We start from the raw sequence: 14,632 nt of genomic DNA on the forward strand, positions 1-14,632 counted from the left end.
AAAAAAGATAATTTACAGCTCACAAGGACACAAATAATTTCTATAAACATTCTACAAAACAGTTATACTTCATTGTACTTGCATGGGCTCCAATCCTTTCAAATGTTTCCAAAAATACATAGTCTTATAATAATTGAGGCTCCCCAATGACACACAATTTATTTTGTAAGCTTAACTGCAACACATTTTTAAGACATAACCAATTCAATCTCAACAAAAATAAGGAGTCACAAAGGCCCTCCACTTACTCAAAATCATTACGTAAAGCACTATCTGTAACTGCAAAAAGGGGTTTGAAAATCTGACAGCTAATAATCATAAAATGAGGTTAGAATTTAAAGAAAAACAATTACCCAACTTTTCCATTTTCCCTTCCTTTTCCTTTCTTACCAGATACACAAAATGTCTGTAAGGGTCTCAGACAAAGCTCTGAAGTAAAAATACAGTATATGTATACTTTACATTATGTGTATTCGAACCTATCACATATATGTACACATCACATAGATTCACACACCAAAGATTCCTCCTTTTTTTTAGTCTAAGAATTGAAGTTACATTAAACCCTATCCCATAAATTAAGTGAAATCACCATAAATTAATGAGTAATAAAATACTGCACGTAGATTGTCTGAGAGACTATATCCTGAGAAGAAAAACCTCAGACTAAGACCATGACTGAATAAAAACGCCCAATCCCTGAAAATTACTAACCGGCATTTGGTTTCTGTAAGAGAAAAAGGGGGTCTTAAAATGAATAATCACATAGGCAACCCAGTTTCAGAAGTTAACGAAGGTAAAACACAAGGAACCAAATAAGACAAACGTTATGAAATGACAAGCTTTAAAGAATTCCCCCAAAGGAAAAGGCTGAGTTCAAGGCTCGGGTATAAGGCATCCTTTGCAGGTAGAAGAATCTTTAATTGAAAAAAAGGGGGGAGGGGGGCACAACAAAAACCTGAACGGCACGAAGTAAAAGAAACGGGTCTTTCCTCCCACCCCCACTCCAGCCCCCACCCCCACCCTCGCAGGACAATAGGATCAGGGTCCTAACTGCAAACTTTAAACGGATAAACCAGAAGCAGTTTTACTGCAGCTCTAACTGCAAATCTGCCCCTCATCCCAAACCTAGCGCTCCCAGGAACACTTCTGCCCTGAAAACACCACCAAGGTCTCGTTATATACAAATCAGACCCATCACAAGATTCTTTTTCTCTCCCCAAGTACCTGGAGGATCCATTTCAATATAAAATATCAGTTCTGTCGAATAGGGCATCATCACCTCCCTCCAGTCTGCGTCATCGCGGTCCATACTCCACACCGTATTGTACATCGCGCTGTCAGGGGCAGGTCGTCAGGAAATATATAGAAAGCATATATATTTTTTATCTGATATTTAAAAATCTAAAAATATAGATCTGTAAAGTCCCGCACGGATATATACTTCTGGGTTTCCAACGGCCGGTACAAGTCCAGCCAACCACCAGGACGAGGATGGGGTCCTCCCCCGTCTCCTCTTACAGCACCCAGCAAAATGCCCCCCGAACTTTCAATCTACGGGCTTTTTCTCCTCAGAGAGGTACAGGGAGGCTTGGGGCGGGGGGTGGGGGGTGGAGGCAGAGGGCTGAGATGTTAAAAAGCAGCTTCCCAAAAATCCCTTCCACACTGTCGCTCTCCAAAGAGAAAAGCTCCCACTGCCTCCAAATCTTTCCTCGGCAGCCACTTTTGCGTCCTTCGAGGGAGGGAGAATGAAAAGGGGGAGATAAAAAGAACGCGCTGGGAGAAAGGTGAGGAAGTGACAAAGGAAGGCATAAAAAGGGGGGTGGGTATTGCGTTCAAGTTTCGGGGGTCCCACTGGTCTGCAGAGAGCGATCCCCTCAGGGGCCGGGACTCGGGCTCCGTTCCAGTCAAGCTCGGAACCGAAGCTGCTGCAGCCTCGAGATGGGGGCCCGTCGGAAAGTCCAGTTAGCTTTGCCCGGCTGGGCGCTCCCGCCGGGCCGTAAGTAAGCCCACCAGTGCCGGCTCCCCTCACGCTCTGCCCTGACTCCAGCCACTAGAGTTTCATTTTAACGGCGCGGAGAGGGACACCCTCCCCCGCCTCACGCTCCCCCGCTGAGGTACCACCCAACCGCACCGGGCAGGGGGGGAAGGCGACATCACTACTGCTCCTTCCCCTCTATACCGACTCGATGAACGGGGGATTCTATCAGGTGCCTGTGCAAGCGTTCCGAAAGCCGTCCTCCACTTCGGCTTTCAACTCTCCCCAACGCTCTCTGCGTTTCGACTTCTTAATCATTCGTCCTCTCTCCCCCCAGCCTCAATCAGAATGGTACAGTCCGGGCGCTGGCCGCACGCCAGGAGTCAGCGCCGGGAGCACGCGAGCCAGGAAGGGAGGGAGAGGAGAGAGGGAAGGAGGGGGTAGAAAGAGAGGATAAGGTGAGTGGTGATTGGCTGAGCCGGGTTGCCGGAGCCCGGAGCCTGCGTCTTTTGTCTGCCTTCCTCCAGCAAAGGAGCGGGAGACGGCTGCGCGCCCCAAGCGAACCAATCAGGAGCCAGCCGGCGCTGGCCGGCAAGGCGGCGATTGGTCAGAGCCCAGTTACTAAGCGGGACAAAGGCAGAGGGGGAAAAGAAAAGAAGAGGAGGAAAAAAAAAAAAAAAGAAAGAAAGCGCAAACGGCGGTTACTGACAGGCTGGGCGAGCGCTCAGGGGCTCAGGCTGCCCGGAGACAGGCGGGGCTCCCGCTGAGGCTCGGTCGGGCCGGACGAGTGGGGGGTTGGGGGGGGGAGGACGAGCTGGTGCGAGACACCTCTGCCCGGAGACGCTGCGGGGGAGGGGAACGGACTGAGAGGGGCGCGTGCTGTCAATTGGCGGGACGTGCGCTCCTCTGGTCCTTAGGAAGTCCCCGGGCAGGGTCTCTCCCCCACAGACCTCTTTACTGGACTGGGACAGCCCCCATCCCCCGCAATAAGTTGTCAAATAAAGAAAAGGTCCCTAAACTCACTTGCAGGACCGTTACCCCTCGGTGAGAGGAAATGCCCATGGCGCCCGGTAGCCTTCCCAGGCCGCTACCACAACCCAGTCCCGGCTTCCTCCTTTGAGCATTTAGGCTTTTCTTAAGGGCATTTCGCAGTTTCTCTGCGCTTCCCACCCAAGGACTTTTGAACCCAAAGGTAACTCCCCACACTTGAAATAAATAGGGAGCTGCAGCAGGCCCCTCAGCTCGAGTGCTCACGCCAGAAAACATGCCTTGAAATTACAGTGCGTGTGTGATTTGAGATAAATCACAGGTGTTAGAATCCCCAGCCAAAAGGGCCCTATTCTGCTTCCCTAACAGACCCCCTTCGGTATACACCCAGTCCCTTCCTCAAGCTTAAAACTATGATGGGCTTCACTATGAAAATGCTGAATATTACCATGCATTTCAGAAACAGCTAATTAACTTGCTGGGGAACACTGAATAGCCAAAAGCAGATTTTTGTCTCCCAAAGGTTATGCCTGGAATTGACATCCTGCATACCCTACAATACAGTCCGGGGAGGCCAAAAACTGTTCCATTTCCTCTTTACACAGGAGTAACAAAGCCCATTGTGTTTGGGTTGACAACCTGATTTAAGCCCTAGTGAAACCTCCTACCCTGAGTGGCTCTACTCTATTGATTCCTTCCTGTGGAAGAGTTGCCACGTTTCACCCTCTACCTCCTAAAGTGAGCCTGCCTTCTTTAAAGGTGTTCTAAGTTGAGACAGTCCTGGGAGCCAGCAGTCAAAATGTGTATGGTCTCTGTGTAGAGTCTTGAATTAAAAAGGGCCGGTAAGAGTAAGTGGACAGGGTTGAACTGAGGAAATACATCAGGATTCTTACATGCTTTCTTTTTTTTTTACATTTCTGAAATCCAAACCTCATTCAAAAGCCAGATCAACTTTGGGATAGGGCATGTTGCTAATTTGAATGTCCTGAGCCCTTTCTCTAGGTAAGAGATGCTGGAAGATCAACTCTAATTTGTGGCCGGCTTCCCAGCAGTCTCTACTTCACCATATCTGGGAGCCAGAAGTACTCATATGTGATAACTCGAAAGGCAGAACGATCAGTCAAGGGCAAGTTGGTTTATTTTTGTTCACGGGTGTCCCTGTGCATTCCCAAACAAAATGAAGGTGAAGAGAGGAAGTGTGGAAAAGATAATGGCTTTCAGATTTCCACAGCAGCTTTCGCCTGGACCACTTTACATCATTTAGTGGTGGGGTTTCAATTTTTAAAATGCAGAGCAATCACCCAGCCTTTCCCAAGCCTAAGACTTGGAGAAATGCAGTGAAGAAGCAGCACAGTATATAGTCTGATCCTCAACACTGGCACTTGGGGTAAAGCTTGAGTCAATCTTGCCACCTAAAATTATATGACCCAACTATCCAACAAGCAAAGCTTTGAATAGGAGACGCCAAAAAATAACAGTAATGCAAGAGGCAACGATGAATCAAGGGGAAGCACATTTCCTTTGAATGGGTCTGGAACCACTGCCCTGCTATGGTGGGAAGCACCTGTCATATGAAGCTGGCCTTACTTTCCTTCAGTTGAGAAATAAAAGTGAGGTTGTGACTGCATGTCATCAAACCACCTCAGGCTCTTTGGCAAAGGCAGAGAATGTTAGCTCTGGTGTCCTGGACCATTTCCATCCTGGAGAATTATATTTGGCCTGGGTGTGGATTAAATTCAGCTCTAAGAGCTCAAGCTCCTGGGTCACAACCTGCTACTTTGGATTTTTTTTTCCTCTTTGCCTCCTTCCTTTCTTTTTTTAATTTTTAAGAAAATATTTGTTTAGGGGTGCTGGGGTGGCTCAGTCAGTTAACTCTCTGCCATCCGTTCAATTCATGATCCTGGGATCTTGGGATCAAGCCCCATACATCAAGCTCCCCTTGCTCAGTAGAGAGCCTGCTTCTCTCCCTCCCTCTGCTGCTCTCCCTGCTTGTGCTCTTGTGCTCTTGCTCTCTCGCTCTCCCTCTCTCTCTCTCTCTGTGTATCAAATAAATAATAAACACTTTTTTAAAGTATTTATTTAAAATAAAAAAGGTGGGGATGCAGGCAAAGGGAGGGAATCTCAAGCAGACTCCCCACTAAGCACAGAGCCCAACACAGGGCTAGATCCCACAACCCTGAGATCATGACCTGAGTGGAAATCAAGAGTCAGACTCGCCTAACCCAACTGAGCCACCCAGGTGCCACTCTTTTTAATTTAAAGTAATTTTAGGTAAGTCAAAAAATCTGTCTGCCTTCATTTATCTGTGAAGAGATTGCCTTCAGATTTATGCAAGCTTCTTAGCTTACTGTGAAACACTGAAAATTAAAAAAAAAAAATTGCCACTTAAGTATTTAGAATTAATAGTACCTTTCTATAACTCCAAATGAATAAGGTGTCCTTCACTTTTCACCCTGGTATGGTCTTGCTATCAAACTGTTCAAATATGCTCCAATTCCCCCTCTTTTTTTCAGAGATGGATGAAATATTTCTCCTGTGCACTGAATATAGGGTATGATCTCAGAGCTCTCTGTGCCAGCAGAATCAGCCTGGAACTCAGCCAAAAGTTCTTCATGATTAAAGGTGCCATCTGAGCACACAATATTTTTTAAAAGCCTTGCAAAATGGAAACCCACTTTTATTATTTTTTTTAAGGTCACTAGCTTTAATGCCAGAACTGACTTTGGCCTTTGGGGAAGAATCACTGGGCTCAATCCCCCTCTTTTTTTTCCCCCCTCTCTCATCATCTTTCTTGACCAAATATCTTATGATAAGGCCAAGTCCAGCAGCTAAATAAACTCAGTAAATGGTATTCCAAGAAAACTCTACAAATCATCAGTTGCAAATTTGAGGACCTCCTCAGCCATATGCCTTGTAGGTTGGGCACATATCAAGTTTTGACATAAAAGTTTCCCTTTACTTTTGTAAAAAGTAAAAAGACCAAAGTAAAAAGACCAGTGCTAGTGGATCTTCTAGAAAGACCTCTCACCAGGGAATGGATAGTCATCTCTTAAGATAGTAATGTCTAAAATCATGATTTTCCCTTTTTTTCAGAGTGGTATTCCTTTTACTTGGCATTTACAATTTTTTTCTCTCTCCTGCACATCTTTCTTAAAACTTGAAAAACTATGTGATGGGGATTAGGGAGTACATTTCTTGTGATGAGCACCAGGAGTGGTATATAAGTGTTGAATCACTAAATTGTACACCCGAAATTAATAATATGCGGTATGTCAACTAACTGGAATTTAAATAAAAACTTTTTTTAAAAGGGAAAGAAAAAAAAACTATGATAGTGTTAATGATAGCAGCCCAAGGCACTGAAAAATTAAAACATTGAATGAATGAGTGGTCTTCATAGAAGTGGCATTTCTCCAGATGCTGCTAAACTCCTGGGTTTAGGGGACACCATTTAAGGGCTTCCTCAGACCCCTCAGCACATGCTCTCTCTCTTCCCTGCCTTACTCTCCCCACTTTGAGTCCTCCTTCAGCTTTAGGGTATCACAAAAAAGCAGGAGTCTCTCTCTCTCTAGCTTAACATACTCCTCTCTTTTTGTTGTCTGCCCTTCCAGCAACATAAGGGCCACCTGGATGGTACCTATGCGGCTGCTACAAACTTCCCCTCCATCAAGGCAATGGCTTTCAGCTCAGCTCTCACCAGGAGAGAGAGAGCAAATGAGATCCAAACGACAGGAACAATAGTCTAGGCTGTTTGACAAGGGCAGGGCACAAACTGGGCAGGCAGCTGGTGAGCTCTGTTACCTCATTTAATCTCCATAACCCTGAGGAGGAGGGTTGTATTTTTATTCTCATTTTACAGATGAGGAAATTGAGACCCAGAGCAGTGAGGGGACATGTTCAAAGTCACTTGGTAGCAGAGCCAGGATTATAGCCCCATGTCCTGACAGCTAGTTCAGTACCTTTTCCACAGCTTCCCTCCCCCCTTCATTCAGTTAATGAATGTTTATTGATGCTTCCAAACACTGGGGGTACAAAAATGAATAAAACAGAGTGCCTATGGGCACTTGGGTGGCTCAGTTGTTAAGCGGCTGCCTTCCACTCCTGTTGTGATCTGAGAGTCCTCAGACTTCCATCTAGCCCTCTGTTCAGCGGGAAGCAGGCTTCTCCCTCTCCCATTACCCCTTCTTGTGTTCCCTCTCTCCCTATGTCTCTCTCTGTCAAATAAATAAAATTTAAAAAGAAGAAAGGCAGAGTGCCTAACATTGAGTCTGGAGCCCATAGAGGAGGGGCCAACAAAGGAATAAATAATTATAGTAAATTCTATAATAGAGAAATTGACAAAGTTCTATGTGAGCGCCCCAAAGAGTGATGATTTCTGCCCACCTGCAGGTGAGTAAAGGCTTCCTAAAGGAGGTGACATCTCGGCTGCCCAAACCTATATATGCCTGATTTAAACATATAGTCCGTTTATTTCTGTTTTCCAAATCTGTATGATTACCTCCAAGCCTGAAAAACTTTCACTGAAAGCTGACCCAAAAATCAGGTCAACCAGAGAGTCCCTCATCATCTTTAAACAGACTCTGCAACAACCTCCTTATAATCTCCCTGCTTGGCCCCCTCCAGTCCATACTCCGCAGGGAATGATGACTCTAAATAAAAAACTTCCTTGCGGGGTGCCTGGGTGGCTTAGTGGGTTAAAGCCTTTGCCTTGGCTCAGGTAAAAAAAAAAAAAAAAAAAAAAAAAGCTTCCTTGCATAAACCCTGCCTTAATTCCTTCTACCTTCAGGCTAAATTTAAATCTCAGCCTGGCATTCAAGGCTTTGATGATCTAGCCCTTGCCTACCTCTTCCCATCACTTCTCACAGTTTTTTCCTGTCACTCCTAAGACTAGTCATACTGCAGTCCTCAAAACAGTAGAAATTTCTCCTCAAAAACACACTCCACTGTTAAGTGACAAACTCCCACTCATATGCCAGCCTCTGCACAGCCCTTGGCACACCATGTTCAAAATGTCTGTTTCCAGGTCTATCTCTTCCCCATGATGAGGGATTTCCTCATGGGTGGAGACCATGTTCTTGAATCATTAGTGTCCAGCATCAGGCCTGGCACACAGTGGGTAGCCAGTGAATGTTCTTTAAACAAAAGCTGTAAGAAGAAACTAAACTCTCCAAGAAGGTTCTGGGGCAGCCTAAGTTCAGGTTACCCTGATAATCCTTTCTGTAGGTCTTCAGCTGATTCCTGTTTATTTAAGAGGACAAAAAGAAAATTTAAAAATTGTACAGTTTTTGGTTACAGAAATGCAAGGGACAGTGACCCTTCTATCCTGTTTGGCTACCTCTGAGTTCTGCTGCCCTTCTATTTTATCAGCTGTGAATTGTTTGCGAAATTCCAAGCAGCTTGTAGGAAATTCAGGAAAACTCAGCAACGAGAAGAGAAGCTGGTTTCTTTTTCCAACCCAGCTCATTTCTGAAATGTAACACCATATAGGGTTTTAAAGTATGCTCACTTCCTGTGGTCATTATTTCAATAGTTTGGAACAATTTGCAGTTCTTGCCTCTGTTCTGGAATGTACAATAATTACCCTATAATTCCACAGGTCTCAGATCTGAACTGTCTTACTTGTTTTCTTGTTACAGGGCAAAATCAGTGCAGTTCCTGTTTAGGACATTTTGGTTTAAAAAAAAAAAAAAAGCATTATCCCAGCTTCTATGAACAATAAAATTGCAAGCATCCTTTAGAAATATTTTATAAAATCAATATGTTAAAACAAGGCCTCCTGCATCCTCCCTGGATACATTTGTAGGGCCATCATCTTTGAAGTCTGGGGAAATGATGCAACCTCTGGGACTTAAGATCACCATTTGAATAAGAAAAGTACAAGTATAGAACATGAAAGGCCTGGTCATTTATATCTTCAGCTCTGAGAATTTGAAAAATGATACACTCACAGTGGCTTTTTTTAATTCAAGAGTAGGGACTACCTTGTGTTCTGCTCATCTTGTGCTTCTTGCAAAGGAAGCACTCAGTGAAAATCACTATTATTCCCTTTGGATCCTGTTTCTCCCCCTCTTAGTACCAATGTGTGAAATTCCTTGTTTGTTTAAGCAGGCTCCAACTAGATACTGTTACTTGCAACCCAAGAATCCTAACTAAGGCCACTACATTTACCCTCTGAACTCCTGCCCAATTTTCTCACTCTTTCCCCAAAGGGCCCGTAGTAGTGCCTGAGAGGGCTTCCTCAAGAACCCTAATGCTTACTGTGTGGGCTACAAACAGGCAAACAGCTTTTTTCACAGGTTCTCCCTGCAGTGGCAAATTATTTTGATCAGCCACTGTGATTTTCCTCTCCGTCTTTCAGGCTATACATTATATCACGCATTAGCTATTTTGAGTTTAATGGGCAGCCCCAAATCCTAAAACAGCATTTTATCTCATTCTTGCATCTTCTAGCACCACACTCAACCTCATATTAGAGTTTATGGGCCTTCCCTCCCATCTGATTTGGGAGTCCTCCAAAATAGGAAGGGTGTTCAAATGCTAGGCAGCCAAAGATGTCAAATATTCTGTATAACCCCATTAATCAGGACTTGAAACATCTCCTTTGGAGGATGTTCTGGTCCTCTCCCTTGGGAAACTTAGAGCATTTTCTCTGGGGACAACCCCCATACACATACGCTTGGCTTGGGTCCTGCCGATCACTCCTCTTCCCAACTCCACATTCACAGTTAGGGTAGTAATGATTTGCCCTGGACCATACGGTCAAATATCGCTGTAAGCCTGCTAGACCTGTCTCAGAGCCTGACTCTTAGAGGCCCATGAGTATATGAGTGAAGAGAAATCACCAGCATGCTCATAGACCTACAGCACCCAGTTACAAGAAGCAACCAGCCTAGCACTGGGAAACATGAGCCCCTGAGGTGTAGTCTAGTACCTGACACACCTGGTCTGTCTCAGAACTTACCTGTGACTTCCCTCTTTTGATCCAGGAAAGCTTTTTTTAATAGTGTTGCTCCTCACTATTGGACAAAATAATTTGGCACCCCTGGAAGCAAAGTTAACAAAAAATATAAACTTTTCCTCTTCTTTATTTTTCTAACATAGTCCCTACTCTGATACCCTCAAAAATATTATCAGGGCAGGTGGACAATAGCTAGGACAAGCCTGAACTAAGTAGATCATCAAGGTTACCAAGGCCATGAACTCCAGAAAGGGGTCAAGGGAGTGAGGGAATTGACTTCCTTCTGAATTTTTTTTTTTTAAAGATGTTATTCATTTGCCAGAGAGAGAGAGAGAGAGCGCAAGCGAGTACACACAAGCAGGCAGAGAGGCAGGCAGAGGCAGCGAGAGAAGCAGGTTCCCTGCTGAGCAAGGAGCCCAATGCGGGACTCAATTCCAGGACCCTGGGATCATGACCTGAGCTGAAGGCAGCGGCTTAACCCACTAAGCCACCCAGGAGTCTCCTTCCTTCTGAATTTTAAGCTAATTTCTGAATTGGTGTTCTGGGTCTGTCTTGATAATACCAAGTTAGAAAACAAAAAATGTTTCCAATGTAATCCTAGAAGAGTTGTTCATACCCATAAACATTATGAATATTTCTAGTTTCCCATATTTGATAGGGTGGGACTAGTTATTAACAACAGATATCTTCTCATGACCTGTGTTTAGCCCCTGTGTAATTACATGTCATCACCTTTCATTGAGATCGAATAAAAATACTCAAGTTGTAAAATCTCCCACCTGGTCTAGTATCACCATTATATTGGTGTGACTTTTTTAGCTATAAATGACAGAAAACAAACTTAAACCAAATAAAAGGGTGGTCTTACTTGACACACAGCTAAGTAGAGGTGCTCAAACAGTGTTAGCTGGAACCAGATTCATTCTCAGTTCTCCTTCCCTCTGAGCTTTCCCCAGGTGGTGACAAGGATAGTCTCCAGCACCTGCAGGCTATATTCTACCTGCTTAGCAACTCCATCCAGCAGAATGCAAGTTTCTCCACACAAGTGCAGAAAAATTCTGGGGGTTGAGTCTTATTGGCCTAGCTTGGGTCACATGATCACCCCTGCACCAATCACTGAGTCCAGTGAGATGGAATGTCCTAAATGTACAGGCCTAGGTCATGTGGCACCCTTGGAAGCAGATTATGGGGTCAGCTGCACCCAAGCTACATAGACTGAGATTCAAAAACAATCTGGGCAGACAAGAAACACTTTCACTACTCTTGAAGAGCCATTGTTCATGCTTTTCAAGGTTTTGGAGAATTTACATATGAGTGTATATATATGTGTATATATAATGACTATATAAATATTATATATAAATGAATAAATAAAACACTTCCCTGATAAATTCACATGACCAATCATTTTGTCCAGTAAACCCTGAACAGGAACAGGGGTCCCGAAACCCCCATCCCTTCATATTGTTAAATCTACACAGGACAGATAAAATCCACCCTGTTTATGTCCTCTGCAGTCTAGGGACTTATAATACCTGCTCTAACATCCAATGCTGGAAACAACCGACTCCATAGGAAGTGGCTAAGCATTCCTGTATAAGGAACACAGTGTGCTGGACTATTTCGGACTGTCTATTCAGAGCCAGGAAATCCACACAATCCCAGATCCTACCTGGTTTTTTTTTTTTTCTTCTCTATCACAAAAGGGAATCAATGGGATGTGAAACTCAGAGATGGTGCAGTTAATCAGTAGGTCTTCAAAGTGAGCTAAAAAATCACCCATCTCAGACAATATAGACTTCCTGCACTGTTTTCTAAAGGGCGTGGGTTTCCAGCTTCAAGCTTATGTTGCTTATCCTAAGCCCAGTCACTCCTCATTCTTAGAGAAAACTATTCCTGGTTTTGGTCCTTCCATGACACCTTCTCTTTCCACTTCTGAATTTGGGGAATCCTCTAAATTAAAGCTTTAAGGTAGAAGACTCAAAGTGGAAACAGAGAGGGTGGGAATTTTTAGCTCTTCATTGCCTTGATTTTCCTGTGGCTTCTACTTCTGGATGAGGTGAAAACATCCAGAAGCTCTGTCCCTGCAGAATTCTGGTAAATACTCTAGCCTACACTTGATCCCTACCAATGTGCCTACCTCTCCTGAATACCACCAGGGTCAACATATAACTACAGATTTTTCACCTCTTCCCTCATCTCCACAAAACCTGTAGTCTCACAATCAGGACTAAAAACTGCATCTGACCCACTGAATTTCTGCCATGGGAGGTGACTTGTGTGCTTGCTTCTTGTAAATTCACCATTAAGCAACATTTGGGACTTAATGACTTTCTTGGCTGGCCTTCCTCCTAGGATTCTGTCTCCATAAGACAAAGATGGGACCTTCTGGGAGACCTGGCCAGGGCTTCTTCTTGTGAGCATTGCAAATAGCTCAAACTCCAGGCCCATCTTCACTTCTTCTTTCCCTGATGTTTTTCAGCTTTAGGGATGCTAGAGCCAGGATTTCTTTTTGGCCAGCAGCTCCCTGACCCCCAACTTCCTCCAGTGTTCTGCTTTTTAGAGCCTCAGAAGTGTCCATCTTCATACCTCTTTCTCTAGAGCTATAGGGCCATCATTAGCACTTTCAACTGTCCCATTTAGTCCTCAGGTATAGTTGTCATTGGAGTCTATGCTGGATAGCTACAATCACGTCAGTTGATTCAGTTTCCCTTACTCTAAGACTTGAGCTGCCTCCCCTCCTCCTTTTCTCACGTTACTTTCAACAGTTGGCACAAATCTAAAAGACCACTTTGGATCTGGCAGCTGAAATTTTCCCTAAAGCCCCTTTCCCTTGGGGCACCTGATTCATACTGCTTGGATCTTCAGCTCCTATTTCCTCTGCCTTCTATAAAAGCATCTCTAGCCCCAATTCAAAAGCAGGTATCTTTTCTCATACTCTCTGATAGAGCAGAGAGAAAAAAATCTGAGCAAACCTGTGGTTATAAATCCTGCAGGGGGTGCCCGGATGGCTCATTAAGTTAAGTGTCTGACTCTTGATTTTGGCTGCAGTCATGATCTCAGGGTTGTGAGATCAAGCTCCATGTCAACCCCTACATCTAGCCTTTCATTGAGCCCTGCGTTGGGCTCCATGCTTGGCATGGAACCTGCTTAAGATTCTCTCTCTCTCTCCTCCTCTGCCCCTCCTCTCTCTCTCTCCTTCTCAAATAAGTAGATAGATAGATAGTAGATATTAAACCCCCTGAACTACTAATTTGGTCAGAACATTCAACACTCAGCCAACTGACACTGAAGGCTTGATAACCTTGAAAACTTCCTTTGTCGCTCAGAGGTTCTGCTATCACTTCTCCATATCTGGTATCCACCACTCACAGCATCTCAGCAGAGCACTCCACAAAGAACACACTTTCCTCATGCCAGGGATGGTCTTCCTCAAAAATACTCCCAACTTTTGGATCCTCATAAATCTCTATATTAACTGAAAGGCCTTTCCTTTCACCTGCTCCAGTCCCTAGGCCAATAATTCTGGTGGCAGCTGGGGCTCTTTTCATACAGGAGAACTTCTAACCATATCCAAGACAGAAACTCTGTTCCCTGTTATTTCCAAGACAGCAGGCTAGTTAACATCTTTAGCAAACTTGAGTAGGGCTGTGTTCTCACCCCTTCTAAAGACCTCGCTGGGCCCTCTTCATCTGCCTAAGGCCCAAAAGAAGTTTGCACAGCTTCTTCAGTTTCAGGTTTTTCACAGTTCCTTTGAATCTCACAATTCATAGAGGCTTCTAGAAGTCTTTTATCTACCTCCATGTGCAATTTTCAAATGTTATCTTGGTCACTGCCCTAAACAGTTTAGTTGGCTTTATTTCTAGCAGTAGTGATAAGTCCATGGTACAGATATAAACTTCAGGAAGATATAAAGATACGCAGATACAGATATACAGATAGCCTGTAGAAATCCCAGCTAGAACCCCCAAAACATAACCCACATGTCCTCAGGCTCATTTGCCTGTATGAAACAAGGTTATATTATTTAATAACATTTTTGTATCAAGTTATTCTAGCATAAGCCCCCATTTGCCTATTTATAAGGAATTAACCCCACCTCAAAATGTCTCTCAGTTATTTCTCAGAGTCTCTTCCAGGGCCTCTTGAGTCCTCAAGAATAAGTCCAAAGGCTGGTCATCTTGCCACGATATTTTCAGCTTTGGTGGCAGATGATTCCCAGGAGCTGGCAGCTCCTAGGTGTTTACTGTGTCTCCAGGGGTAGCCACAAGCAGCAACCCATTCCGGCCTCCAGAAGAGAAGACACACTGTGTCCTGGCTGTTCCCACCTTTAGGGTGGTTTCCTAAGATCTGAATCATTCAGCCTTACTCTCCCTGACGCCTCATTAGAATTGGATGTGGGAGTCGAGGAGGAAGGAAGAATGAGGGATACCTGTGCTCCCCTCCAACCCACTCCTCACAGAGAGCGTACTATCACTACTTTGCAATTACTCCGTCACAGGCCTGTTTTTCTCTCCGGACCACAAACTCCTTGTTTACCACAGTGCAGGCCTTACATTAGTTTCATTGATGGAATAGAACACTATGGTAGCCATATATGCAGCGTACTGTGAGGCCACAGAGGAAGAAACAATTAACATTCCCTGGAAAGAATGCAAAAAGCAGTACTTAAGGCCTGGTCTTGAAGAATAAAGAAGGGTTCACCAAGA

The 14,632-nt window shown here is 44.4% G+C and overlaps 1 protein-coding gene across 5 annotated transcripts in view; it reads right to left on the minus strand.

The window, feature by feature from the left end:
* Positions 1 to 14,632, minus strand: part of LOC111143470 (phosphoinositide-3-kinase regulatory subunit 3) — a 163,215-nt gene that overhangs the window by 128,888 nt on the left and 19,695 nt on the right. For 2 of the 5 annotated variants that reach the window (XM_022497243.1, XM_022497242.1), the window contains exon 1: positions 1,228 to 1,568. The exons of 2 other annotated variants lie outside the window; for them this stretch is intronic. In XM_022497243.1, the coding sequence (XP_022352951.1) occupies positions 1,228 to 1,333 (106 nt within the window). In that variant the 5' untranslated portion in view covers positions 1,334 to 1,568. Of the gene's footprint in view, positions 1 to 1,227; positions 2,028 to 14,632 lie in introns of those variants that run through there. One more of the 5 variants, XM_022497241.1, reaches the window with a different exon arrangement.

The sequence above is a fragment of the Enhydra lutris genome, unplaced genomic scaffold, assembly GCF_002288905.1.
Source record: "Enhydra lutris kenyoni isolate GAN:26980312 unplaced genomic scaffold, ASM228890v2 scaffoldscaffold9, whole genome shotgun sequence".
NCBI classification, from domain to species: Eukaryota; Metazoa; Chordata; class Mammalia; order Carnivora; family Mustelidae; genus Enhydra; species Enhydra lutris.